General features: G+C 35.1%; 5 protein-coding genes and 2 long non-coding RNA genes across 7 annotated transcripts; 4 read left to right on the plus strand and 3 right to left on the minus strand.

Moving 5' to 3' along the window:
* Nucleotides 1–1406: 1406 nt before the first annotated feature.
* On the minus strand, nucleotides 1407–4163 carry LOC120167705 (3-ketoacyl CoA thiolase 1, peroxisomal-like). Its single transcript, XM_039176640.1, has 13 exons — nucleotides 4074–4163; nucleotides 3920–3978; nucleotides 3738–3822; nucleotides 3524–3650; nucleotides 3325–3423; nucleotides 3178–3248; nucleotides 2984–3091; nucleotides 2823–2900; nucleotides 2614–2746; nucleotides 2424–2520; nucleotides 2169–2292; nucleotides 1963–2071; nucleotides 1407–1714 (listed from the first exon to the last, which is right to left on the minus strand). The coding sequence occupies exons 1-13, from the start codon at nucleotides 4161–4163 to the stop codon at nucleotides 1584–1586; spliced, it is 1311 nt and encodes a 436-aa protein (XP_039032571.1). The 3' UTR covers nucleotides 1407–1583.
* Nucleotides 4164–6587: 2424 nt separating this feature from the next.
* On the plus strand, nucleotides 6588–9189 carry LOC120167706 (3-ketoacyl CoA thiolase 1, peroxisomal-like). Its single transcript, XM_039176641.1, has 13 exons — nucleotides 6588–6705; nucleotides 6797–6855; nucleotides 6947–7031; nucleotides 7118–7244; nucleotides 7346–7444; nucleotides 7521–7591; nucleotides 7677–7784; nucleotides 7871–7948; nucleotides 8021–8153; nucleotides 8249–8345; nucleotides 8480–8603; nucleotides 8701–8809; nucleotides 9051–9189. The coding sequence occupies exons 1-13, from the start codon at nucleotides 6619–6621 to the stop codon at nucleotides 9179–9181; spliced, it is 1308 nt and encodes a 435-aa protein (XP_039032572.1). The 5' UTR covers nucleotides 6588–6618; the 3' UTR covers nucleotides 9182–9189.
* A 509-nt stretch (nucleotides 9190–9698) lies between these two features.
* LOC120167715 (sm-like protein LSM5) lies at nucleotides 9699–11171 on the minus strand. The gene is made up of 4 exons (XM_039176650.1): nucleotides 11121–11171; nucleotides 10919–11042; nucleotides 10187–10259; nucleotides 9699–9948 (listed from the first exon to the last, which is right to left on the minus strand). The coding sequence occupies exons 1-4, from the start codon at nucleotides 11152–11154 to the stop codon at nucleotides 9916–9918; spliced, it is 264 nt and encodes an 87-aa protein (XP_039032581.1). The 5' UTR covers nucleotides 11155–11171; the 3' UTR covers nucleotides 9699–9915.
* A 1187-nt stretch (nucleotides 11172–12358) lies between these two features.
* Nucleotides 12359–13327, plus strand: LOC120167714. The gene is made up of 3 exons (XM_039176649.1): nucleotides 12359–12778; nucleotides 12859–13123; nucleotides 13206–13327. The coding sequence occupies exons 1-3, from the start codon at nucleotides 12551–12553 to the stop codon at nucleotides 13223–13225; spliced, it is 513 nt and encodes a 170-aa protein (XP_039032580.1). The 5' UTR covers nucleotides 12359–12550; the 3' UTR covers nucleotides 13226–13327.
* A 541-nt stretch (nucleotides 13328–13868) lies between these two features.
* On the plus strand, nucleotides 13869–14483 carry LOC120167716. Its single transcript, XR_005520066.1, has 3 exons — nucleotides 13869–13959; nucleotides 14048–14122; nucleotides 14400–14483. It is a non-coding gene; the product is annotated as an uncharacterized LOC120167716 (long non-coding RNA).
* Nucleotides 14484–19469: 4986 nt separating this feature from the next.
* LOC120167709 (protein SULFUR DEFICIENCY-INDUCED 1-like) lies at nucleotides 19470–21410 on the plus strand. Its single transcript, XM_039176643.1, has 4 exons — nucleotides 19470–19624; nucleotides 20359–20571; nucleotides 20650–20805; nucleotides 20898–21410. Exons 1-4 carry the CDS (start codon nucleotides 19520–19522, stop codon nucleotides 21300–21302), a joined length of 879 nt encoding a protein of 292 aa, XP_039032574.1. The 5' UTR covers nucleotides 19470–19519; the 3' UTR covers nucleotides 21303–21410.
* Nucleotides 21411–22014: 604 nt separating this feature from the next.
* Nucleotides 22015–22722, minus strand: LOC120167717. The gene is made up of 3 exons (XR_005520067.1): nucleotides 22692–22722; nucleotides 22490–22552; nucleotides 22015–22148 (listed from the first exon to the last, which is right to left on the minus strand). It is a non-coding gene; the product is annotated as an uncharacterized LOC120167717 (long non-coding RNA).
* Between the last annotated feature and the right edge of the window lie 1215 nt (nucleotides 22723–23937).

The raw sequence follows: 23937 nt of genomic DNA on the forward strand, positions 1-23937 counted from the left end.
CAAAGTAACAAAAACATTAGTGAGTAAATTGAAAAAATTAAAAGTATGATGAGTGAAATAGGAGAGAATAAAGTTCAATGATAAATGGTGTAGTTTACCCTTATTACATTAATCTCGTTTATTTATTGATATGAGACTTATTTTGTAAGGCCATTATATTAGACACGTACACTTGTTATGTAAGTAATGAGGGTTGATAGTTAATTAATTTACATGTTATATTCAATTAGGAAATATTTTATCTTAAAATAAAATATTTGGGATCAAAATACTCTAAAAAGATATCAAAACGACTATTTGATCAAATGTCATGAACATTTTGATATTATATGTAATTTAAACCGTAAAGTGACATGTATAGACTCACATGGTACTCGTAGAATTAATCAAACATAGACTATAATATCAATGATTATAACACATCAATTTTAATTTGATCATAAATCAGGGCAACAGGTGTCACATCTAACTGTCGAACAAAGACTTAATCAATAGGAATATAAATTAGAAAATCAATCATTAAAACATTCATTTTATCAAATTTAGGTATTGAATTGGCATGCATATTAAACCTAAGGACTAGAAGGTAATTCATGGAAATTAAAAGGCTTAAACAAGTTATTTTCCTCAATTCATTAAAGAATTTTTTTCTCAAAGTGTCTAACGTTTTCAACGTTACACTTTTAAGTGTCTATGCCAAAACTACCGTTAAAAAAAAGTCATAGTTGACATGAATCAAGCGACCTCGGTGATAAAGAAATTGTTGTTATTCCTTGAGGTCCCGAGTTCGAGCACCATGAATGTCAGGGGTTGAACGTTCAATGTCAAATGGTTGAAAGTTATCTTTGAATGTATATTACCTTGTATTTACCCCGTATTAATAAAAAAAAAGATAAATCTCAAATTTATCTAAAACCACAAAACAAACCTCAAACAATCTTGGTAGTTGATATGCACATGAATTTAAATTGCGGTTGCAGCCGCGTTATCAGTCGCGTTGCGTTTACGATGGATCTTAATTGTAATGTCAGTTTTTATGCAACATCATCGTTAACATATATGATGGATCTTAGAACATTCACTTTGAAAGCTATCGATTATTGTCAATCGCTTTTTCCCTGATAAGGCATGCAACAGTTTGCATGTACCTGTTTCACAGGTGACAGGCTACCGAGTACTGAGCAGAGACGAACTCGTATAATATTTGCTTTCACGGATTCAGCGTTAAAGAGTTAAGAATAGGCAGCGTTGCATTGATGTGAACTACATCATCTTGGAATATTTGATTCTTGAAAGCTTCAAACAATCTGGTTTTCCTCGAGCATGGATCTCAGCATTCTTAGGGATAAACTATGGAAAATAAGCAAAAAGAATATATATAAATTCCAATCACCACTCTTGAGGTTTTGCAGATAATGTTATTTTGATTTTCACGCATACAGCTTTGACAACTCACAAGTACTGGATCATGGGAATATGAAAAATCATACACCTAAATTGACCTAATACAAATAATAATAAGATACCCACAAACACATACATGGAGTATCCTTTGATAGACAGCTCCACCATTGCCGAGTTCATCAGTAGTCTCCCCTTTCAAAGACAGCTGCCGTTCCCATTCCAGTGCCTATGCACATTGAGATCACTCCGAATTGACAATCCTTCCCCCGACGCTTCATCTCGTACAATAGAGTACTAACACAGCGAGCCCCTGATACACAAAAACAATAGATATCAAAAACTAATTCCAGACCATCCTAAAGATCAAAGCTTATCCTCTGCAAAAGTTAGAACATAAAATATATACTATCTTTCTAGACAGTAAAGCAAATTGGCAGAATATCAAACATACACTATGTGGTGCATGTTTGTGTCCTGATTTGTTTGCACATCTTATCATCTATCATGGGCACAGTTCTTTACTTGCTACAAATTGTCAACTTTCGGTAGGATAAGTACCTGTACAACCCAAAGGATGCCCGAGGGCCATTGCACCTCCATTGACGTTGACCTTTCCACGATCAAGCCCCAGTTTCTTACAAGAGTATACGAACTGAGATGCAAATGCCTGTGGAAAAAGATATACATATAGTATACTTAGAAAGGAAAGTAAAATTCAAATTGCATTCATCGGGACATAAGATCAACTAAAAAGAACCCACTACCTCATTGACCTCAAACAAGTCAATGTCATCAATCTTAAGACCTGCAGACTTGACAGCAACTGGTATAGGAACGGCAGGACCGATGCCCATCACAGCAGGATCCACACCAACAGCAGCAAAGCTTCTACAAAAAGGAGCATAAGAAAGCAATGTGAGGAACATGAGCTCTTAAGCCAACGTAAGAGTAGAAAAAAAGAACTATCTCGTGAAGAAAATATAGATGACCCAAGCTCAACTTGTAGCAGTTTTGATTACCTGAAAACACCAAGGATTGGAAGTCCTTTCTCCATAGCCAAACTTCGCTTCATAAGGAGGACTGCTCCTGCACCGTCACTCACCTGGCTAGCATTTCCTGTGAAAAAATTGAGACACAAATTTTCATTCAGATCACAGAGTGTTCTTGTCAGAGTTAAAACTTTCACAAATTTGATTCGTATATATGTACCAGCAGTTGTGGTTCCATCCTTCTTAAATGCAGGCTTCAATTTGGCTAGACCTGCCATGTTTGTATCAGGGCGGATACCATCGTCCTCTGAAATTACGACTGGCTTCTCTTCTCCAGTTTTAGGATTCACAATCTTCGCATATTAACAATGTAAGTTAATAAAATATCATAAAAATTATAAACCATAATAATTCACTACCCGAAATTACCTTTGTGGCAACAGGGATAATCTCTTCTTTGAATTTACCAGATGCTGTTGCAGCAGCATCCCGCCTATGTGATTCAACCTACGATTACGTCTACCTTTCAGTCTAAAAAAGATAAAATTTACATCAGTAGGTAAAGGCAAATTGAAAAAGAAAGAACTAACAGCGGCTTGGTCTTGCTCTTGCCGCGTGATACCATAGCGTTGTGCAACGTTTTCGTAAGTAACGCCCATAGGAAGAAGACAATCCCGGGCTTGGGCAAAGCTATCCGTCTGTAAAAAATAAATGCAGTTGCATATTAAGCTGATAATGTAAAACATATCCTAAAAAGTGAACACAAACAGAGAGTTTGACATGCCTTTGGGTTAACTTTCTCTAACCCAGCAGCTAAACCATCTGTTGTCATGCTCTCCAATCCAGCACCAATGCCTACATTTGAAAACCAACAAGGTTAATACTATATCCAAGGTGAAGACACCCGAATAAATCTTTCAATGATACTCACCAATATCATAAAATCCTGCTTTTATGGAAGCAGCAACATCGGCAACTGCTTGTAGGCCTGATGAGCATTGCCTATTGACAGTTCTAATAGGCACCGTATCTGGTTGAAACAGGTAACTACAATAGCAACATTTATATACGAAACGCATAGTTAACGAATGAAATTCAGTAGATAGTTAAAATCTCAGAAAAGACTGTACCAGGGAAACCGGCATAGAATGCTGCCATTCTACACTCGGTTGCTCTGAGTGAACCAGGTGCCAACACTGAACCGACAACTATATCCCCCACTTTACTTGGGTTCACCTTTGTTCCATCAATCAAAGCCTTCATGCAAAATAAACTTAAGATAGGAAGCAAAAGGAATCTGATTTCAAAGACAACTGAACTTGAAAAGCAAGAGCATATTTAAACCTTCAACACAGGGGCAAGCAAATCATCTGCAGGTGTATCCTTAAAGCCTCCACGCTTTGACTTGCAAATTGGAGTGCGGCATGCCATGTGTGACAGCAAGTTCCCTTATTAAAAGATTAAAAAACATGTAAAATACAGATTATCTGAATTGTAAATGCTTGAAAAATCCCCAAATGACTTACGCCACAATCACAATATCATCCCCAAAAGCAGTGCTGTTCCCCGCCGAACAAACTGAAGACTGATCAAATGAAAACAAACCCACATTTAGAGAACAGAAAGAGCAAAATAAAAGGAAAAAATCCAAGAATAAAAGAAAGATAAAAAAAAACTAACAAAGAGAGTAGCAGCAGATGATTGTTGGGATTGTGAGGAGGGACTTAAGTGACCAAGCAAAACTTTTTGCCTGTTGATTGCCTTCTCCATTTTCTATCAAAAAACTCTCTTTTTCTCTCAAAAATCAAATCTTTTTCACTGGGTTTGTTGCTTCTACGATGGAAATGCAGAAGGGTTAAAACATATATATAGTGCTAATAACAACCACCATAGCTGCGTTTTTGGTCTGCTTGGGGCAGTTGGGTCAACTTTTCAGGCAGCTATCACAAATCGCATGTCATCCAACAACTAATAAATTGGACGGAATTTAACTCGAAATTTCCTAATCAGAATTATATATAAAAAAATATCTCCACGTTTTTTTTCTATCATTTGGATTTTGGACGGAGGGGGGTGCTATCATCACCTTCTGGTGCTTCTAATTTTATGTTTTATTTTATGGGCAAACTACACCAGGTACCACTCAACTATAGATGGTATTTCGTATATATCATTGAACTTTTAATTTTTTCAATTGTAATATTAAACTTTTGTTTTGACTTCAATTGTGCCACCAATCTTTTAAATTTTAATGGTACAATAACATGAACGTATCTTTCTATCACTGTGATGGCATGGATATAATAATTTCATTTTGACGTAAGTATTGATTTCCAAAACAATGTCATTTTAGGTATTGAACTTTAGAAGTGTATTGATTTTGTCATTAAATTTTAAAAGAGATTAATTTTTGGCACTGAATTTTTTCAGGAATTGTTGTCGCCAATCGTATCCTTTCGCCGGTCGTCTTTCATCGTAAAAATGGTATCAAAATGTTCACATTTTGCTCATCTTTCTTCTCATAGTTTGTTTTCCACAAAACCCTCTCAAAATCAACATAAAACCATTTAAAGGTTCAACGTGCTAATATTCTGATCTCCTGATATGTTTTTCCGGTGGCTAGCTTTAAGGTATGTTGTTTATCTTCTTGAAATAATACTTCATATCGTTCGAATTTTCGAATAAACACCTCAAAAACCTCAAATATAAAAAAGCTCCAAAAGCCCTAAAACTAGTGAATTTTTTCTTTAAATTTCATCAATTTGAGTATATATTTTGGAAAACCAAACTTAAAAAAAGGACTGAAATATGAATGTTTTGATATCGATCTTATCGCATAAGATGACGGATATATAAACACAATAACCCAATTCACATGAATATCCTTAAATATTACAAGAAAAAATTTGTTAATTCAGGGAAAAAAATGAAATTGACAACATATATAAACAATTATATGAACTAATTAATGAGAATGGATGACAATAATACATTGGTGACTGTGTAGTTAGTTGTTGACTGATTATAAATGAGATAAATAATTGGGTAAGTATACAAATGGTATATAGTGCGTTATATTATTGAATATTTTGGCTATTAAAATTTATAAAATGGTTCATTAATTATTAAAAATTATAAAATAATTTATGTTGTTTTGTTAAATCTCCTGACTATTAAAAGTTATAAAATAGCCAACCGACTATTTATATGTTCTAAACTCATCATTTTACTATTAAAAATTTTGCAATTGCTAAGTTAGATGTTAACATGTTGATTAGGATATGATAAAATTATATTTTAATGATATCTATTGACACCACTGTTATTTTCAAATACTGGCTCGACGACATAATGTTTTAAGCACTAACTTAACGACATAATATAAAGGTTGAGTCAGTCCACAAAATACAACTCAAACGGATATAAGATCAAATTTTATCATATACTAGTCAACATGTTAATGTCTAGCTCAAACATCCATCAATTTTTGAACGGAAAAGGACGAATGTAGAACATATGAAAAATCGATTGATCATCTTGTAGCTTTTAATGATTGGATATTCAACAAAGCAACATCTTATAATCAAAGGATGATTTTGTAACTTTTAATAATCGTAGAACTCAACAAAACAACATCTTATAGTCGTTGGACTATTTGTGTCCTTTACCCTAAATGATTTTAGAGTAATTATACCACTATCTTAACCTTCTCAATTAATGAATTTTCGACCCATTATTATTATTTCTTTCTCTGTCATTTTCCCTCTGTTTTCCCTCTAATCCTCTTGGTTTTTTAGTTTATAAATCAGAGGACTTGGGGTTTTCTAGTTCTGCTTATTCTTCTATTTTGATCTCATTAATTTTATTTATCTTTCATTTTGGTCCCTGCAATCACCCAAAAACAAAGGCAAAGTTGTTGGTGGCTGTCCTGGATCCATATTTCCCAATGAAATTAAAATTAAAATATATCTTTAGCCAATAGCCGCCGCCCTCCGTCCAACTGATAAAAAAACGTGGAGATTCTTTTATAATATACAATATATCATAATCGCTGCCTGAAAGGTTGACTCAACTGCCCCAAGCAAGCCAAAAACGCAGCTGTGGTAGTTAAGTAATTAGCACTGTATATATATGTTTCACCCATTTCTGCATTTCCATCATAGAAGCAACAACCCAGTTAAAAAGATTTGATTTTTGAGAGAAAAAGAAAGATTTTTGATTCAAAATGGAGAAGGCAATCAACAGGCAAAAAGTTTTGCTTGATCACTTAAGTCCCTCTATACAATCCCGTCAATCATCTGCTACTCTCTTTGTTAGTTTAATCTTTCTTTTATTCTTTGATTTTGTTCCTTTTATTTTGCTCTTTCTGTTCTCTAAAAGTGGATTTCTTTTCATTTGATCAGCCTTCAATTTGTTCGGCGGGGAACAGCACTGCTTTTGGGGATGATATTGTGATTGTGGCGTAAGTCATTTCGGGATGTTTCAACCATTTACAATTCAAATAATCTATATTTTACATGTTCTTTGATCTAGGGAATATTGTTGTCACACAGGGCATGCCGCACTCCAATTTGTAAGTCAAAGCGCGGAGGATTCAAGGATACACCTGCAGATGATTTGCTTGCCCCTGTGTTGAAGGTTTAAAATGCTCTTACTTTTCAACTTCAGTTGTCTCTAAAATCAGATTCCTTTTGCTTCCTATCTGAAGTTAATTTTGCATGCAGGCTTTGATTGATAGAACAAAGGTGAACCCAAGTGAAGTGGGGGATATAATTGTCGGTTCAGTGTTGGCACCCGGTTCACTCAGAGCAACCGAGTGTAGAATGGCAGCATTTTATGCCGGTTTCCCTGGTATAGTCTTTTTCTGAGATTTTAACTATCTACAGAATTTCATTTGTTAGCAAAGCCTTTCGTATATAAATATTGCTAATGTAGTTACCTGTTTCAACCAGATACGGTGCCTATTAGAACTGTCAACAGGCAATGCTCATCAGGCCTACAGGCAGTTGCCGATGTTGCTGCTTCCATAAAAGCAGGATTTTATGATATTGGTGAGTATCATTGAAAGATTTATTCGGGTATCTTCACCTTGGATATAGTATTAACCTTGTTGGTTTTCAAATGTAGGCATTGGTGCTGGATTGGAGAGCATGACAACAGATGGTTTAGCTGCTGGGTTAGAGAAAGTTAACCCAAAGGCATGTCGAACTCTCAGTTTGTTTTCACCTTTTAGGATGTGTTTTACTTTATCAGCTTAATATGCAACTGCATTTATTTTTACAGACGGATAGCTTTGCCCAAGCCCGGGATTGTCTTCTTCCTATGGGCGTTACTTCCGAAAATGTTGCACAACGCTATGGTATCACACGGCAAGAGCAAGACCAAGCCGCTGTGAGTTCTTTTTTTTCTTTCAATTTTCCTTTACCTACTGATGTAAACTTTATCTTTTTTAGACTGAAAGGTAGATGTAATCGTAGGTTGAATCACATAGGCGGGCTGCTGCTGCAACAGCATCTGGTAAATTCAAAGAAGAGATTATCCCTGTTGCCACAAAGGTAATTTCGGTGAATTATTCTGGTTTATAATTTTTATGATATTTTATTAACTTACATTGTTAATATGCGAAGATTGTGAATCCTAAAACTGGAGAAGAGAAGCCAGTCGTAATTTCAGAGGACGATGGTATCCGCCCTGATACAAACATGGCAGGTCTAGCCAAATTGAAGCCTGCATTTAAGAATAATGGAACCACAACTGCTGGTATATATATATACGAATCAAATTTGTGAAAGTTTTAACTCTGACAAGAACACTCTGTGATCTGAATGAAAATTTGTGTCTCAATTTTTTCACAGGAAATGCTAGCCAGGTGAGTGATGGTGCAGGAGCAGTCCTCCTTATGAAGCGAAGTTTGGCTATCAAGAAAGGACTTCCAATCCTTGGTGTTTTCAGGTAATCAAAACTGCTACAAGTTGAGCTTGGCTCGTCTACATTTGCCGCACAAGATGATCAGTTCTTTTTTCTACTCTTTTGTTGGCTTAAAAGCTCAAGTTCCTCGCATTGTTTTCTTATGCTCCATTTTGTAGAAGCTTTGCTGCTGTTGGTGTGGATCCTGCTGTGATGGGCATCGGTCCTGCCGTAGCTATACCAGTTGCAGTCAAGTCTGCAGGTCTTAAGATTGGTGATATTGACTTGTTTGAGGTCAATGAGGTAGTGGGTTCTTTTAAGTTGATCTTATGTCCACGAAGAACGTTATTTTAATTTTACTTTCTTTTCTAAGCATACTTTATGTATTCTTTTTCCACAGGCATTTGCATCTCAGTTCGTATACTCTTGTAAGAAATTGGGGCTTGATCGTGAAAAGGTCAACGTTAATGGAGGTGCAATGGCTCTCGGGCATCCTTTGGGCTGTACAGGTACTTATCCTACAGAAATTTGACAATTTGTAGCATGTAAAAAACTGAACCTATGATAAATAATGAGAAGCGCAAACAATTCAGGACACAAACATGTACCATTTTGTGCATGTTAGATATTCTGCCAATTTGCTTTACTGTCTAAAAAGATGCTACATTACATATTCTAACTCAGAGGATATGCTTTGATCCTAGGATGGTCTGGTATTAATTTTCGATATATATTGTTTTTGTGTATTAGGGGCTCGCTGTGTTAGTACGCTATTATACGAGATGAAGCGTCGTAGGAAGGACTGTCGCTTCGGAGTGATCTCCATGTGCATAGGCACCGGAATGGGTGCAGCAGCTGTCTTTGAAAGGGGAGACTATTGATGAACTCTGCAATGGTGGAGCTTCCTATCAAAGGATGCTCGATGAATTTGTTTGTTGGTATCTTATTATTTGTATTAGGTGTATAACTTTTCATATTCCCAAGTTACAATAATTGAGTTGTCAAAGTTGTCTGCGTGGGAATCAAAATAACATTATTTGCAAAACCTCATGAGTGATGATTGGAATTTATATATACATACGCGCACGCACACATATATATATATATATATTCTTTCTTCTTAGTTTCCAAGTTTATCCCTAAGAATGCAGAAGCTTTGAGATACATGCTTGAGGAAAACCAGGTTGTTTCAAGCAACCCATTTAAGCTTTCAAGAATGATAGATTTCAAGATGAACTAGTTCACATTAATGCAACCCCGGCTACTCTTTAACGCCAAATCAGTCGAAGCAAATATTAGCCTTCTCAGGGAAAAAGCGATTGGCATAATCAATGCTAACTTTCAAAGTGAATGCATTAAGATGCATCATATATGTTTACAATGATGTTGCATAAAAACTGACATTAGAACTACAAGCATTTGAAATTTTATGATAACCATAATCAATCAATAACCATTACAGTAACTGAGGCAATCAGTCCTACCAAATTTCAAGTATCTTACAGTGGATCAAGTTAAATAATAAGAGCTTTCTTTCTGTGCCAGATTTCTCATTAAAACAGAGGATATGGTCCGGAACTAATATCATTAAAAGAAACAAGGAGAAGGTGACACCTCATTCCAGATCAGGTGAGCCTCCCGGGACCAGCTGCATTGCACGAAAAAAAGAAATAGTATAAGAAATTTGATACCGGTGTCTGTTACAATGTCTGGACATTGGTTTCTCATTTCCCAAATTGCTACCCTTTCGTTATATCTAGCATAAATTTGTTTCAATCCATGAATTAATAACTCAAAAATATATCAACCCTAAGTAAATTACAGTTTAAACTTCTAACAAGAAATGCATTAACTAAATTTGGGGGGGGGGGGACATTTAATCTTACGATGGCAATGTTGTTTCCATTAAGCAAAATTTGATCAAGCTTTGTGATCCGTCTTCCTTCAGCAGTCATCTCACAGTAATATGGGAAAAAGAAGCAAACAATATCAGCACGAGCTATAAGGGATGTTCTACTCAAGGGGGCAAACATCCAGCATGGGGCAGACATGCATATATACATGTTCTTGTATAGCACTATTGTTTTTGAATCGATGCGAGAAAAACAAATCAAATATATTGTCCTCTCGAAAGAAATAACTATCACCACCTAGTGAACAAAATGCGAAATATCGTGAAATCGGGCAATGATGTTCGATTGGGGTTGCCAATAGCAGTGCAGCTGGCAAACTGAGTGGATTTCCAACCACATTATTTTCTCCATATGGACAACTGGTTCTCAACTTTTCCCTTTACTCTTTAGTAACGAGGCTTCGAACTAATGCAACATCAACAGTAATGAAAATGATTGCTGAAAATCCTTAACTTAAAGTTAGAGACTTTGAAAAACTTCAACGGGGGAGATAAAGGCTCCAAAAATTGGCATTTGTTGAATGCAAAAAAAAAACGTAACTACTACCCAGAAAACTTTGTATCTTTCTCATCAAATTCGTAGCCCTATTTACTAGCGACCGAAGCATAAAACCCTAAAACACAGAACAAAATAGAACACTGCAGGGAAAGTTTGAGCTGATATAACTAAATCTAGATATTCAAAGAAAAGGGGAAAGGAGTTTACTATTCAGTGACATCTTCGAGTACCATATTGACGTAGACATCGAAGCCTCTTAGAGTACCCACGAGCTCCTTGTCCCCTTTCATTATCACCCATATTTTGGACCCTATGCACCTGTCTATCAACTCTGCAAGAAAAAACACACACTCCCAAATAGTTATTTTGTCTGGTTTTCTCCGGGAAGTGAAGGAGAAAAGGATATCACCTGACGGAAGAAGCTGCGAGGGATTGTTTGCCATTGCTTTTAACAGAATTCCACTGAAACTAAGAAAACTTCAATGTTTCTTCTTTACGACCAAAGTATGGCAGTGAAAAGACTTCATTAGATCAAACATGTTCGGTCAGCCCAACAGACTTCAAACCTTCCGACCCAGCACCAGTCAAGTCGTTCTGGGCCGTCTTGATTCAATGATTAAATACACATTCCTTTACCCTTATTATCTCGGGCTTTCCTCATTTTGTTATGCATGGATGGATGTTGAGATCCCATTGATATATTATCAATTCTAATAGACATATTAGAAGGTCCTATTGGCATGAAACTTAGTAGGAATTGAATTGAAATATGACTGAAAATGAAATCTTTAGTATAAATCAATGCAGTTTAGGAGGAAACAATGAAATATTTAAGATAAGTTAATGCAATTTATGAGGAAATACATTGGTCTGACATGACATGTTTCGCTTCAGTAAACTTAAACTACTCTTTAACCTAACCCTTCCATCCCAAATAATCAGAGAGTCTGATCTTCTATATAACGTCAGGACGAGGCAACCAGGACCACCCCGCATCAACCAACTACGGATGTACAATTGTATGGCGAAGGGACAAGCCACCAGGGCAAGCACATTCCGGTTCTTAAATTAACACTAAATCTCCATAAAACCATCATATGAGCATTTGTTTTATATATAATAATCGCCATGTTACTATGGATCTCAAGCCAACCCTTCCCCACTCACTGCTCGCTTGTCTGTCTCATCGTCATCTTCCTCAACACTCAACCTTCCCAGATTTCTTTGTCTTCATCTCCACAAGTTCCTCATTTTTTTAGAGAAGGAATCTTAAGCACACTGACAGCAAATATAGATCTCTCGGAGCTGTCCATTTTGACCAAGATTTGCTGAAAAAAAGTTAAAAGACTTCACTCATTTTTCCAATACTATTTAATTATCATTTCTCCTCCAATAAAATATCAAGCAAACACAAATGCAGGTGAGTCATTTGCCATTCAAAATCATATATCACCATTTTCCTAAAGCTTACACCCCCTCATTTGTGGAATATATTTATATATATGTATATAGCAGATCCTTAAGTGGCTCTTTATTGTTACTCATGAACAAGGAGGACAAAACACTAGTGGTAACAAAGAAACTCTTGTCAACTATAATGTATGTTGTCTGAAATGAGTTCAATATTTTGTTTCAATTGCTTGCAGATCAAGAAGATGAATCTAAAAACATAGTTTTTTTGCTTCAAAGCATAGAAGATCGAAAAGGAAGAAGTTTCAGTTTAAGCAATTTACATTGCCTTGCAATAGAGATGTTGCAAGGGCCTGCTTCTATAGTACTATCTATTTGAGTAGAGTTAGGTGATTTCATAGAGGAAAACAGCAGCATTGGGCTCAATCGATGAAGAAAGAAGATATCGCTAGAGGGTTCGTAGTTAGTCCGATGTCGGATTCGGGTACTCGTGCATTGTCGTCGTCTGCTGGAAAAAACGATCGATGTAACACCGATGAAAAGAAAGAGAGGCTTAAGGGGGATAAAACCAAAACCATGTCTAGAATGAAGGAGCTGCTGAGATGGGCTGCTGCTACGAAATCGGAGAAATTAAGTGGGAAGTTCATCGGCAGAAAGGTACGAGAAGTTTGAATTCGAATTATTCGCTTGTTTAACTAAGAACTGCATGGACTTAAAGAAGTTGAAACCGCTCACAGGTTTTACAATTCAGGAACCGTGAAGCACCGAAAGGTGTAGTAGCAGCAAATGATGATCAATTTAGCTACGAGTCTCCTAAGATAAGCTTTAGATGGGATGTTGATAGCTGTACCACTACTTCCTCAGCCTTTTCTGGGATGTCGATGACTTCTTCGTCGAGAAACGATCGAAGCTGCAACATAGTATCGATGAATTCAACTCCGATGAACGGCCTAAATCGATGTTCTAGCAGGAGAGGAAATTGGATAACTACAGACTCTGAATGTAAGACTAATATATGTGTGTATGTGTATTCCTCTGATCTTCAGCTTATATTGATTCTATATGTATGTTGTTGTGGATACAGTTGTGGTGTTGGAGCTCTGATGATCGAAGGTTGAAGCAGATAATTTCTGGGTTGGAATGTAAAAAAGAAAATACTCCAGTGGTGTAGATTGGATTGATTCACTAATTAATTGTTGTTTCTTGCTTCTTTAAATGGATCAATATTAGTTCTGAGGATTATTGGCATACATACATGTTCAATCTGACTTCAACCAATTTCCAATAACTCTCCCTGGATTTTATTTAACACTAACATATGCATAATTTTATATAATTTTAAAAGACAGTAAATTTATAAAATTTCAAGGGACTAAAGCAGATTTTTAATAAAACATAATAAATAAATTATCTAAAATATATAAGAATTTAAATTTTTCAACGGACGACTGTCTTCACACACCCTCTTTCGGTCTATACTTTTTTAAAGATAAACTATTATATAAAAAGTCATTTTCAAGAATTAATTATTAGTGAATTTATTTTTCATGTAGGATAAATATAAGTGACTAAATGAATTATCCAAAATCCTACTGAAATGATTTTGTTTTTCTTCTCTCTTTCAGAATTTCAAATGTGAATTGTATGAAGCAGGCAGTTCTTTTTTTTTCAGACATTAATGAACAACCTAACAAGTATAATTAATTTTAATAATTATTAGTTGGAATTTTAGTTTTCTAAACAACACAAATAAAGGTTGGTCGATTGCATCAAGATACCGCGATTAGCTCAGTGAGCATAACTGATGTGTGGGAACCTATTGAAGAGGGCCTTATTCCGTAAGTCTCTGACTACTTACACCCCCCCTTTTATGACTTGTTAGGTTTGTTACTCATACATGAGTATTTAGTATCTTGTTTTGTGCAGTGTGGAGATGACTTGCCAGGTCTCAATGATATCTATCACCTTGTCAACCAAAGAGCTAAACAAAAACTCTGTCGGGTAAGCTAATCTATCTTGTATTTTGCTCGGTTTTCTTTTTTCAACAATGGGAAAGTAAATTGATGAGATGCTGGTTAGTAGCCAGTCATTACTTTTTCAGGGAAGTATAAATATGGAAGCTTTGGGTTTTTATTTATGCTTAGCTCTAGGGTTTGATACATACGCTAGATGCCAGTTCTTAAATGTTTTAACTGCCGCTGATACAGTAATTATTGTTATGTTGCTCGTTTGATTGAAATAACTCTTTGCTGGTATGACTTGAAATGTATCACTCCAGATATCAAGCTCCACATTATGCTGAACAACCCAAGCCACAATATCATTATCAGCAGAAGCAACCGGCCAAACAAGCTCTCGTCCCATATAATGCTGTTAATGAAGGTGTTTTCAGGAACTAGTAATCTGCAACTGTTTCCTAACTTTGTTCCTTTTGAGCTCATCTCATTTCCTGCATTTCATATATAGATTCATATGGACGAGGTAGGGGTAGAGGCAGAGGGAGAGGACGGAGTTGGGGCAGGGGTGGATACTCAAACTATGGAAATTATCAAGGTATAGTATATGGATTTTGAATATATATCATGGTAATTATTGAAAATTTTCTTTTACATTTATGAAGTATAAATCTACATTTTTGTTGGACCATATTTCATACTTCACTTGTGTCTTATAGATAACAGTGGATACTCGAACTGGGGCAGAGGTGTTGGGCGAGGAATGTAAAGATTAGCAATAGATGTCTAATCTATGTAAACAGAGAAAACAAATGAGAGAAACAAAACTTCTGAAATTCATTATTTTCAAGCATGTGTATTACAACTCTCAAGGAGATTATTTATAGCTAGTACTATAGCTATAACAGATGAAGTAACTAACTGCACAACAAATTAACTACTTCAACTGATCAGCTGCAGTGAATAAAACCTCAGCTGCACAACCATCATGCACATCAGTGAACTTATATGCCATGCATTTACATACACTAACAAGGAAGAAGTTGGGGTTATCGTGGTAAGTGTACTGACAACTTGTTGGAGTGGTATTTTATCAGTTTGGAAAGTTTTATGTTTTTGTATCTTTGAAAGTAACCATTGTTAAAATCTCACTTCATACTTGCTAAACAAGAAACGGTTCATGGATGAACGTCCTTTGTCTTAAAATTGTGGACTTCTGCCTCCAGTTTCCTCGCTCCTCATCGGTACTTATCAATCGACACCTAAGCCAATCTTGACAATACAAAGAATGTATAGAATAGTTTTGAGAGTAGCTCGAACAAAAAATTGTCTAGTTTAAAATTCTAGTTGTGATGAAGTAGAGTTCAACGGAAACACAACGATCATACCAATAATAATGTTTTAATTTGGACCGCAGCTTTTGTTTCTTATAAGCTAGTTTGAGCCATGCCAGTTATACATCTATTAAAGTAGCTAAAATCTTACTGATGTACAATACAAAGAATGTATAGAATAGTTTTGAGAGTAGCTCGAACAAAAAATTGTCTAGTTTAAAATTCTAGTTGTGATGAAGTAGAGTTCAACGGAAACACAACGATCATACCAATAATAATGTTTTAATTTGGACCGGCAGCTTTTGTTTCTTATAAGCTAGTTATGAGCCATGCCAGTTATACATCTATTAAAGTAGCTAAAATCTTACTGATGTAAGTTCAAATTCCAGAATAGAATCCATTACAACGAGTCTCTAATTGCCTGACTTGTCAATATTTGTTTGGCTGTTTTTATTCCAACAGGTGGTGGCTATGAAAGATGTAGAGGTGGTGGTGGTAGAGGCAATAGCCGTGGACGTGGAAGGATGGGTGGTGGTCGCTCAAGGGGCGGTGGCTACTAAAGCTTAATCAAGGACGCATGGAGCTTGTGTTGGTTTTTTCCCCATTAACTTTTAGATGCTTGCCTTGGCCAGTGGGAGATTATGGAAGTAGGAGCGTATGAGATTGTGGGTTAAAATCTGCAGCAGCATTATTAAGCAGTGGTATTGTGCTTGTGTCTGCATTATATGAATGAGAGAAATCTTTTTTAGCCAAGGCCATGAGGATGATGGGTTTATGATTTGTGCTGTAATTAGGGCGTTCATTCGGTTAAAACGGTGGTCGACTCGAATTACCATTAATCGAATTAACTGAACTTTTTTTAATCGTTAACCGAACCGAATAAATTTCGGTTAATTTTCGAATTAACCGATTTTTTTTTTAAAGTTTCATAATTTATATAAAAATTGAATATTTTTTAATTCAATTTTTTTTACAATTAATTTAAATAATATATAATTATAAAATAAAAATTTTATATGTAATTTCTTAATTAATTAATAATGATTTAGATTTAAAAGTTATTAGATCTTAAATTATTAATTGGGTTTTAAATGGTTTGGGCTGAACCCATATATTATATATAATATATTTAAATTTAAATTTTGGTTAATTAACCGATTTCGAACCGAATTCTAAAAAATTTATTAACCATTCTCCGACCGAACTAAATAGGTGGTCGACCGAACTAATTAGGTGGTCGACCGAATTAACCGAACTAATTCGGTTCGATCGATTAATTCGGTTAAAATCGAAAAATGAACACCTCTAGCTATAATGGAAGTTTTACCCTAATCATGTTTATATATGATTTCTTTATTCCTTGGAACTCTCTCATCTCCTTGCCCAAGTCATAGCTGTTACCTGTAAAAAAGGTTACCATGAAAGTTGTGGTTAAAGTGTATTTAGCTTTTAGCCTTGAAGGCAATAAAACCTCTTGATACCATATATATATATGGGATAATTATAAATTATCCTCTAGTTTCTAAGAAAGTTATATTTTACCCCTCTCGAGTTGGGATCCTGGCTCCGTCCATGCATATCATCCTAGAAGTTTTCTTTGTTTTTAACAATTGCAAGATTTCATCAGCAAACATCCAACTAAGAAGCTAACCGAATTGGCATAATAATATATTTTTGCAGGAGGTTCATTGGTGATGTAGATACTTGTCTTCAGTCAATACAAACAAAAATGCTGCACCCAAAGAAAACAAAACAAAACGGCAGTAATGAACAAAGTCAGAAAATATGGCCTCATCCATTGTCCATTATATTATTGTTTCAAGCAACGCAGATTCAAAGGATTCTGCTTATATTATTCATATATCCCCAAGTTTTTCTCTGAATTGAAATCTTTTGTGGTGAAGGATGATTAGTACTTGGGAACAAACTGGGAAATAACTCCTCATATTTTTTTTTTTTTTTTTTTGCGAAGGGAAAATTAAATACAAATAAGATGGAGAAGATTTTGTAACATTCTCGATTCCTTAAATTATGATTTTTTAACTATCAGATCAAAATATTGTTTTGAGGATTAAAATAATTATTGTAATTATTTTAGAATTTGTTTGATCTGATTAAGTTACTTGAATTATAAGATTATTTGATTTGGGATTAAATTTAAAAATTAACACGTGAAATTAAAAGTTTAATGACCAAATTATAAAACACAATTTTCCTTAATTTTAGCTTGGAAACCAGAGTGAAGAAGTGTAGGAGAGCCATTTCCTTATCTTCTCCAAAAACTCTCTTTACCATTGATAAAGGCTTTCACGAACAAGTGAGAGAAATTCACTATCTAAATTCTTAAGGTGGCGTTTGGTTCGCTGGAATGTTTATGAGGGAATTAGAATCTGTGAATGAAATTAGAATATGTCAGAAATTGGAATCCAATTTCATATTCTGTTTGGTTGGCAAAAATGAATTGGAATCCAATTACATATTCTGTTTGGTTCGCATACATGTCAGATAAATTTGATTTCAGTAATGTAAAATGACAGAATTGCCCTTCTTGTTTTTTTGCTTTATTTTAGTTTGTTTTACAACTTACATGTTGTAATATATTATAAAAAAATAAAAAATATTAATTTTTCATTTTATTGATTGATTATTAATTTCAATAAATTATAAAAATCATGCTAATAAACATCATAAGTTAAAATCATCGCAATCAAAATATGTTAATAAGTTACCAAAAGATAGATCAATATTTCGATACATTCCAATTGGAGTATGTTAATTAGTTACAAAAAAAATATACTAAAAACTATTTTTATTTAATATATGAATTAGAAACCCGACCCGAAATGACACAAAATAATAAAAAAATTATTTTTATTCAATAAAAACATTGACTTAATTGAAAAAAAATTATATATAGAGGGGTATTATTGTAATTATTCCTAAATATATAAGGTAAAAATTATATTTTTGTTGGGGTCGGTCTGATTTTTTACCCTAAACCCGAACTCGACCCGAATATCACACTTAAAAAACCTCGACCCGACTCCACCCGAATATCACACTTAAAAAACCCAACCCGAATATATGAATTAGAAATCCGACCCGACCCGACCCGAAATAATAAAAAAATTATTTTTATTCAATAAAAACAGTGACTTAATTGAAAAATATATATATAGAGGAGTATTATTGTAATTATTCCTAAATATATAAGGTAAAATTATATATATTTTCGGGTCGGGTATTTTTCACCATAAACCCGAACTCGACCCGACCTGAAATAATAAAAAAATATTTTTATTCAATATATGAATAAGTTACCAAAAGATTGATGAATGTAGTATGGTTAAATTTCAATTCCTTCCAACAAGGGAATTGAATTCCATCAATTCTTGGATGTAACTCACTTTCACTCATTTGATGGAAAGTTGAAGCCATGAGGGATTCCAATTCCTTTGAAAAATTTGAACCAAAATGGGAAAGTGGTGGAATTGGATTCCAATTCCCTCTAATTTCAAGTGATTCCCTCCAATTTCAAGGGATTCCAACCAACCAAACGCCACCTTAATGTGTATGAGAATCAAATTTAGATTCTTCAAGCTTGTAATTTAATATAGCATCTAATCCTAAATTAAGTTTGAGGTTATGCATGATAATTTTTTTTTTGCTTTGATATTGATTATGTTATACCGATATATCTTTGTTATGTGATTGTATGTTTTAGAAAAGAAGGAAGAATTCATTGACTAAACTCGTTTGGTTAAAGTAGTATTGTTCTCTTTTAAGGTTCTGAGTTCTAATAACTACACATATTTTTGAAAAATAATAATAAACGGATGATAAAAATGGAACAAAAATCATAATTAAGTACTAAACGTGTAGTTTACCATTGATTTATATATAATAGTTAAATGGGCGGCCCCCGTGAAGAAGCAAAGGGAAGATGTGGCAGTCAGTATGCGTGTGGATGAACTGAGAACAAAGACGCAAAGGCGTCTGGATACATGAGATCTTTTGGATTTCAATTTCTTGTTTTGAAAGTCTTCATTGCATCATGTATAAGAGAAAAGATACCAAAGGGGATGAACTGATAATAATTGAGAATCAAAATGATGAAGAAGAGCAGCTCCAGCTCAAACAGAGATGATCTTTATCATGTTCTTCATAAAGTCCCTCAGGGAGATTCTCCTTATGTTAAAGCTAAACATGCTCAGGTCTCTCTCTCCACTTTCTTAGCTTTCTTTGATTAACTCTCTTGCTTCTTCTGCTCTGTTACTACCTTTTTTTCTTTCTTTTCTGCATAAACAAACATGAATCAATTAGTTGTTGAAGGAAACAAGTCGTACTAAACCTACCTGCCTTGATTATTTTCCTTCTACTTTTCCGGGAAAAAAATATGGTTAGGAAAGTCTATTATAATAGGAAGATTGATGGCAAAACCCAGAAATCCAATGAAACAAACATCTGCATTCTAGTTCCGTGCATGCACAGGCGATCACCAGAATTTTCCTTCTATAATCAACAAGTTAATAGCATCAACTCGATGAGCAGTTGACTTTGTTTCTCTTCCTTGTTTTCGTTTTTCTTCAAGATCTCTACACTGGCTGCAGATCTACAAATCTAATGCTGAGCCAAAAACATCAGTTAATTAATTACTTGATAAAAAAAATCACTAACAGTGGGACTAATGACATGATCAGCTATCAAAGCATGAAAAACGTCGTGCATTGAAACTAATTAGTCACCATTTCCTAGTTCTTGTTTTGATATGATTCGACCATTGATCCAGGTTTTTCTTCTCGTCTATTTATTTAACGGTCTAAGTAGAGACTAATCTCATCGAACTGGATAAGAACACTGGTCCGGTTTTTATAACATTGTTTTTCTGTTGTATATATCTCGAGAGGTTGGAAGTTCATAATTCAAAATTTTGGGTTGACTCTGGCAGCTAGTAGAAAAGAATCCAGAAGCAGCAATAGTCTTATTTTGGAAAGCGATAAATGCGGGTGACAGATTAGACAGTGCACTAAAAGACATGGCCGTGGTGATGAAGCAACTCAACAGAAGTGAAGAAGCCATTGAGGCTATCAAGTCTTTCAGGTCACGTTGCTCTAAACAAGCACAGGAGTCACTTGACAATGTTCTCATTGACTTGTACAAGGTATGATTCCATGAATTCTCAATGCATGGTTTGCCCTGCAACTACATTTTAACTGGTTTCCCATAATTGAAATTGCAGAAATGTGGAAAAGTAGACGAGCAGATCGACTTAATAAAACGAAAGCTAAGATTAATATACCAGGGAGAGATCTTCAATGGAAAACCGACCAAGACTGCTCGTTCCCATGGGAAGAAGTTTCAAGTCTCCGTTAAGCAAGAAACCTCAAGATTACTGGTATCATTTTCATTTTTGCTTGACAATATAGGTCATTGGCAATTATTAGTACTGTGGTTTTGGTGAATAATGACTCCACATTTGCATGGCAGGGAAATTTGGGGTGGGCTTACATGCAGAAACCAAACTACATGACCGCAGAGGTGGTTTACAGAAAGGCTCAGATGATCGATCCGGATGCCAACAAGGCCTGCAACTTGGGTCTTTGCCTTATCAAGCAAGGCAGGTTTGATGATGCGGATTCAGTCCTTGGAGATGTATTGCAAGGTAAAATTCCGGGTTCGGATGACATTAAAGCCAGGAATAGAGCTATGGAGTTGTTAATGGAAGTTAAAGCCGTTCAGCCACCTTTGGAATTATCTGATATTATGGGACTTGATGATCATGATTTCTTCAATGGAATTGAGCAGTTGATGAACGAATGGGCCCCGGTTAGATCAAAGAGGCTGCCCATTTTTGAAGAGATCTCCTCATTTAGAGATCAATTGGCTTGTTAATTTGAAAAATAATAAGATTTGCATTAAAAAAAAGTTATTGGGGTTTTGCTGTATACAATTGTATTGGTGTCAGTCTCGTTTATATACATGTAGGGATGAGTATGCTGTAAATAGTGTGGAAGTTGTGTTACATTTTTGTATCAACATAATTGTGCTATAATAATCCAGTTATCTAGTTATTCGATCAAATTGTTTCGTAATTGTTCATCGATTTACTAGAGATTCTAGGTCAATAGATAGATAGAACCATTAGTTAAAATTCAACAAAACAAGTGTTTTTGTCAAGTTCATGATAGTTGTTTCCAGAACCTAATTGAGTGCCTTCTAATTAAACTCTACATATGGGAAGTTCTAAAGCACAAAAATCAAAAGGGGAACATGTTAATCTATAGCACAAACGTAACACACAGCAAACCATTTAGCCATTAAGATTCTAAAACCACTTAATGTCCCAAATAAGATCATCTGAAAGTACTTTACTTGATATCTATATATTTATAGTTTTCGAAACTCAATTTCCCTGGTTCGAATTTCCACACATCAATATACTTGGAGCTATCAAAGAACCTACACAAATATGCACACGGTCTCCCTATGTAGCTACAGCAGAAAAAGGGCATGCAATTAAGGGAAACTATAACTATAACTAGAGTATCGACGTTACTTGTGACAGCTACCAATCGGTCCATGAATCATCAAGCAATCATTAACATTTGAAGCCATGACAAACGGACAGCACATAAGAATCAAGGCGATCAGAATTCCCAGAACTATCAGCTTTAATTTCATGTTCTGTAACCACATCTTTCTCCTCATCTAGGTTCCCTGCTGCCTGAAATCTTGTGCCTATAAAACATCCAAACAAGAAGTACCCACTTTATATGATATGTAAACTAGTAAAAATCCAAAATACACTCCCTGCAATTTTGAACCAACAGTAGGAAAATTATGTTTAAGGTTTTCAAGTTGAAGTGCAGCTTTAGAAAACATTGGAGCTAACTTGTGATGCCAACTATGCTGAACAAAATTGTAACATATATGCAGGTCCTGTCCGAGGTTAGCATTATTTTACCAACCAGTTCCCTAACAAGCTCAAATAATGCCTGATTATGATCTACCTGTGGTGCAATACTGAAGCACATTGCCCATATTTTAAAAGTAGATCAATATGATATACACTTGCTGACCTGAGAGCGAAGGTTTTCAGTTTTACCCACCAAAAGCTCAATTTTCTCACCACGGTCCAGACCCTGAAAAATTAGTTTATGAATGAAAAACACAGAAAAGGATGGCAACGCTAAATTTGAAAAGCTGGACTCCTTCCCACCTAAAACCCTCACATTGCACTCCATGCTATATGCACATATGGAAAAAGATAACAAGGATTACTTTTCAATGTTTCCATAACTCCTTTGACTTCTGAAACTTAAGCTTTCACTTTGGCAGTCTTACTAATCTCCTCTGGATGATCAATGCAGTACTGCATATGCTCCTTCAGTTTTGGCCTATATCAACAGTACTAAAAACATGGCATTAATGTACTTAACAACAATAAAGACATTCTATTTAATGGTAAAAGAAAAAAAATACCCAAACTACTTGCTCAGGCTGTTTGCAGGAGCAGCCGCAGCTTTTCCTCCTCCATACCTCTTGGTAAAATCCTCCTTAATTCTCTCAACAAAGGCAATCGGCACTTGCCGCCCAACAGATTCAACGGCAACCACACAGTAAGCTGCAAAGTGTAATGATGTTAACCCAAGAAAGAACCGATGTAACCTTATTTCACAACAGATGCAGCAGCACAGGATGTGAAGAAACAGTAAATATCAAGCAAGCACCAAATGCACCTTTGAAATGATCAGCTGAGATTTCACTCTTTCAATAAATAAGCAAACATGTCTATTCTTCTACAGTAATTAGGCATGCAGACCAAAGACGTTAATCATTTGCTATAGTAGTAAATTGTACAATATGAAACCCATTGAGGGCCTTAGTGGTAAAGGGGAGTGTAATAATGGGCATGAGACTCGTACCGTCGGGTCTCGACTCGACCCGATCCGACCTGACTGATTGCGTAGGTTTTTTTTAAAATTGGGTTTGGGTCCAGTCGGGTTGATCTTTTTAAAGGTGATGTTCGGGTCAGATCGGGTTCAAGGTGAAAAATACCAGACCCAGAAAATATATAATTTTACATTATATTTAGGGATAATTATAATATTACCCCTCTATATATTATTTTTTTCCAATTAAATCACTATTTTTATTGAATAAAATAATTTTTTATTATTTCGGGTAGGGTCGGATCGGGTTCGGATTTTATCACAAAAATCAGGTTGGTTTCGAGTCTGGTGGAGGGTATATATTTTTAGTGTCGGGTCGGGTCAGGTTGACCGAAACAAGATCCAAAATATAACTTCAAGTATAATTTTGAAAAAAGAAATAGTTGAGTGGCAAAAACTAATCGTAAGAATATTAGGGGGACTAATACTAGGTTTACCCTTTTCTATATTTGTTTTTCATTAGGGTAAACTAACCTACTAGTTATCCAACTATTAATGTATTTCTATTTAGATAACTAGACAAATATTTTTGATTTGGTCATTAATGTTATCATGTCAATTTGTTATCATACTTA

This window comes from Hibiscus syriacus, unplaced genomic scaffold (assembly GCF_006381635.1).
Source record: "Hibiscus syriacus cultivar Baekdansim isolate YM2019G1 unplaced genomic scaffold, ASM638163v2 tig00111693_pilon, whole genome shotgun sequence".
NCBI lineage: Eukaryota > Viridiplantae > Streptophyta > Magnoliopsida > Malvales > Malvaceae > Hibiscus > Hibiscus syriacus.

Bases quoted from the DNA above. Each gene is read 5' to 3' on its own strand.
- LOC120167714 (XM_039176649.1), top strand. From the start codon at position 12,551: ATGAAGAAAGAAGATATCGCTAGAGGGTTCGTAGTTAGTCCGATGTCG. The intron at 12,779-12,858 runs GTACGAGAAGTT...AACCGCTCACAG, and splicing joins GGAAGTTCATCGGCAGAAAG to GTTTTACAATTCAGGAACCG. The intron at 13,124-13,205 runs GTAAGACTAATA...TTGTGGATACAG, and splicing joins GATAACTACAGACTCTGAAT to TTGTGGTGTTGGAGCTCTGA.
- LOC120167705 (XM_039176640.1), bottom strand. From the start codon at position 4,163: ATGGAGAAGGCAATCAACAGGCAAAAAGTTTTGCTTGGTCACTTAAGT. The intron at 3,823-3,919 runs GTAAGTCATTTG...GCTGTCACACAT, and splicing joins GATGATATTGTGATTGTGGC to GGCATGCCGCACTCCAATTT. The intron at 3,424-3,523 runs GTACAGTCTTTT...TGTTTCAACCAG, and splicing joins ATTCTATGCCGGTTTCCCTG to ATACGGTGCCTATTAGAACT.
- LOC120167706 (XM_039176641.1), top strand. From the start codon at position 6,619: ATGGAGAAGGCAATCAACAGGCAAAAAGTTTTGCTTGATCACTTAAGT. The intron at 7,949-8,020 runs GTAATTTCGGTG...TAATATGCGAAG, and splicing joins TTATCCCTGTTGCCACAAAG to ATTGTGAATCCTAAAACTGG. The intron at 8,604-8,700 runs GTAGTGGGTTCT...CTTTTTCCACAG, and splicing joins ACTTGTTTGAGGTCAATGAG to GCATTTGCATCTCAGTTCGT.
- LOC120167709 (XM_039176643.1), top strand. From the start codon at position 19,520: ATGATGAAGAAGAGCAGCTCCAGCTCAAACAGAGATGATCTTTATCAT. The intron at 19,625-20,358 runs GTCTCTCTCTCC...TGACTCTGGCAG, and splicing joins TTAAAGCTAAACATGCTCAG to CTAGTAGAAAAGAATCCAGA. The intron at 20,572-20,649 runs GTATGATTCCAT...TTGAAATTGCAG, and splicing joins TTCTCATTGACTTGTACAAG to AAATGTGGAAAAGTAGACGA.
- LOC120167715 (XM_039176650.1), bottom strand. From the start codon at position 11,154: ATGGCAAACAATCCCTCGCAGCTTCTTCCGTCAG. The intron at 10,260-10,918 runs GTAAACTCCTTT...CCCATATTACTG, and splicing joins CTCGAAGATGTCACTGAATA to TGAGATGACTGCTGAAGGAA. The intron at 9,949-10,186 runs GTAAGATTAAAT...CGTGCAATGCAG, and splicing joins ATGGAAACAACATTGCCATC to CTGGTCCCGGGAGGCTCACC.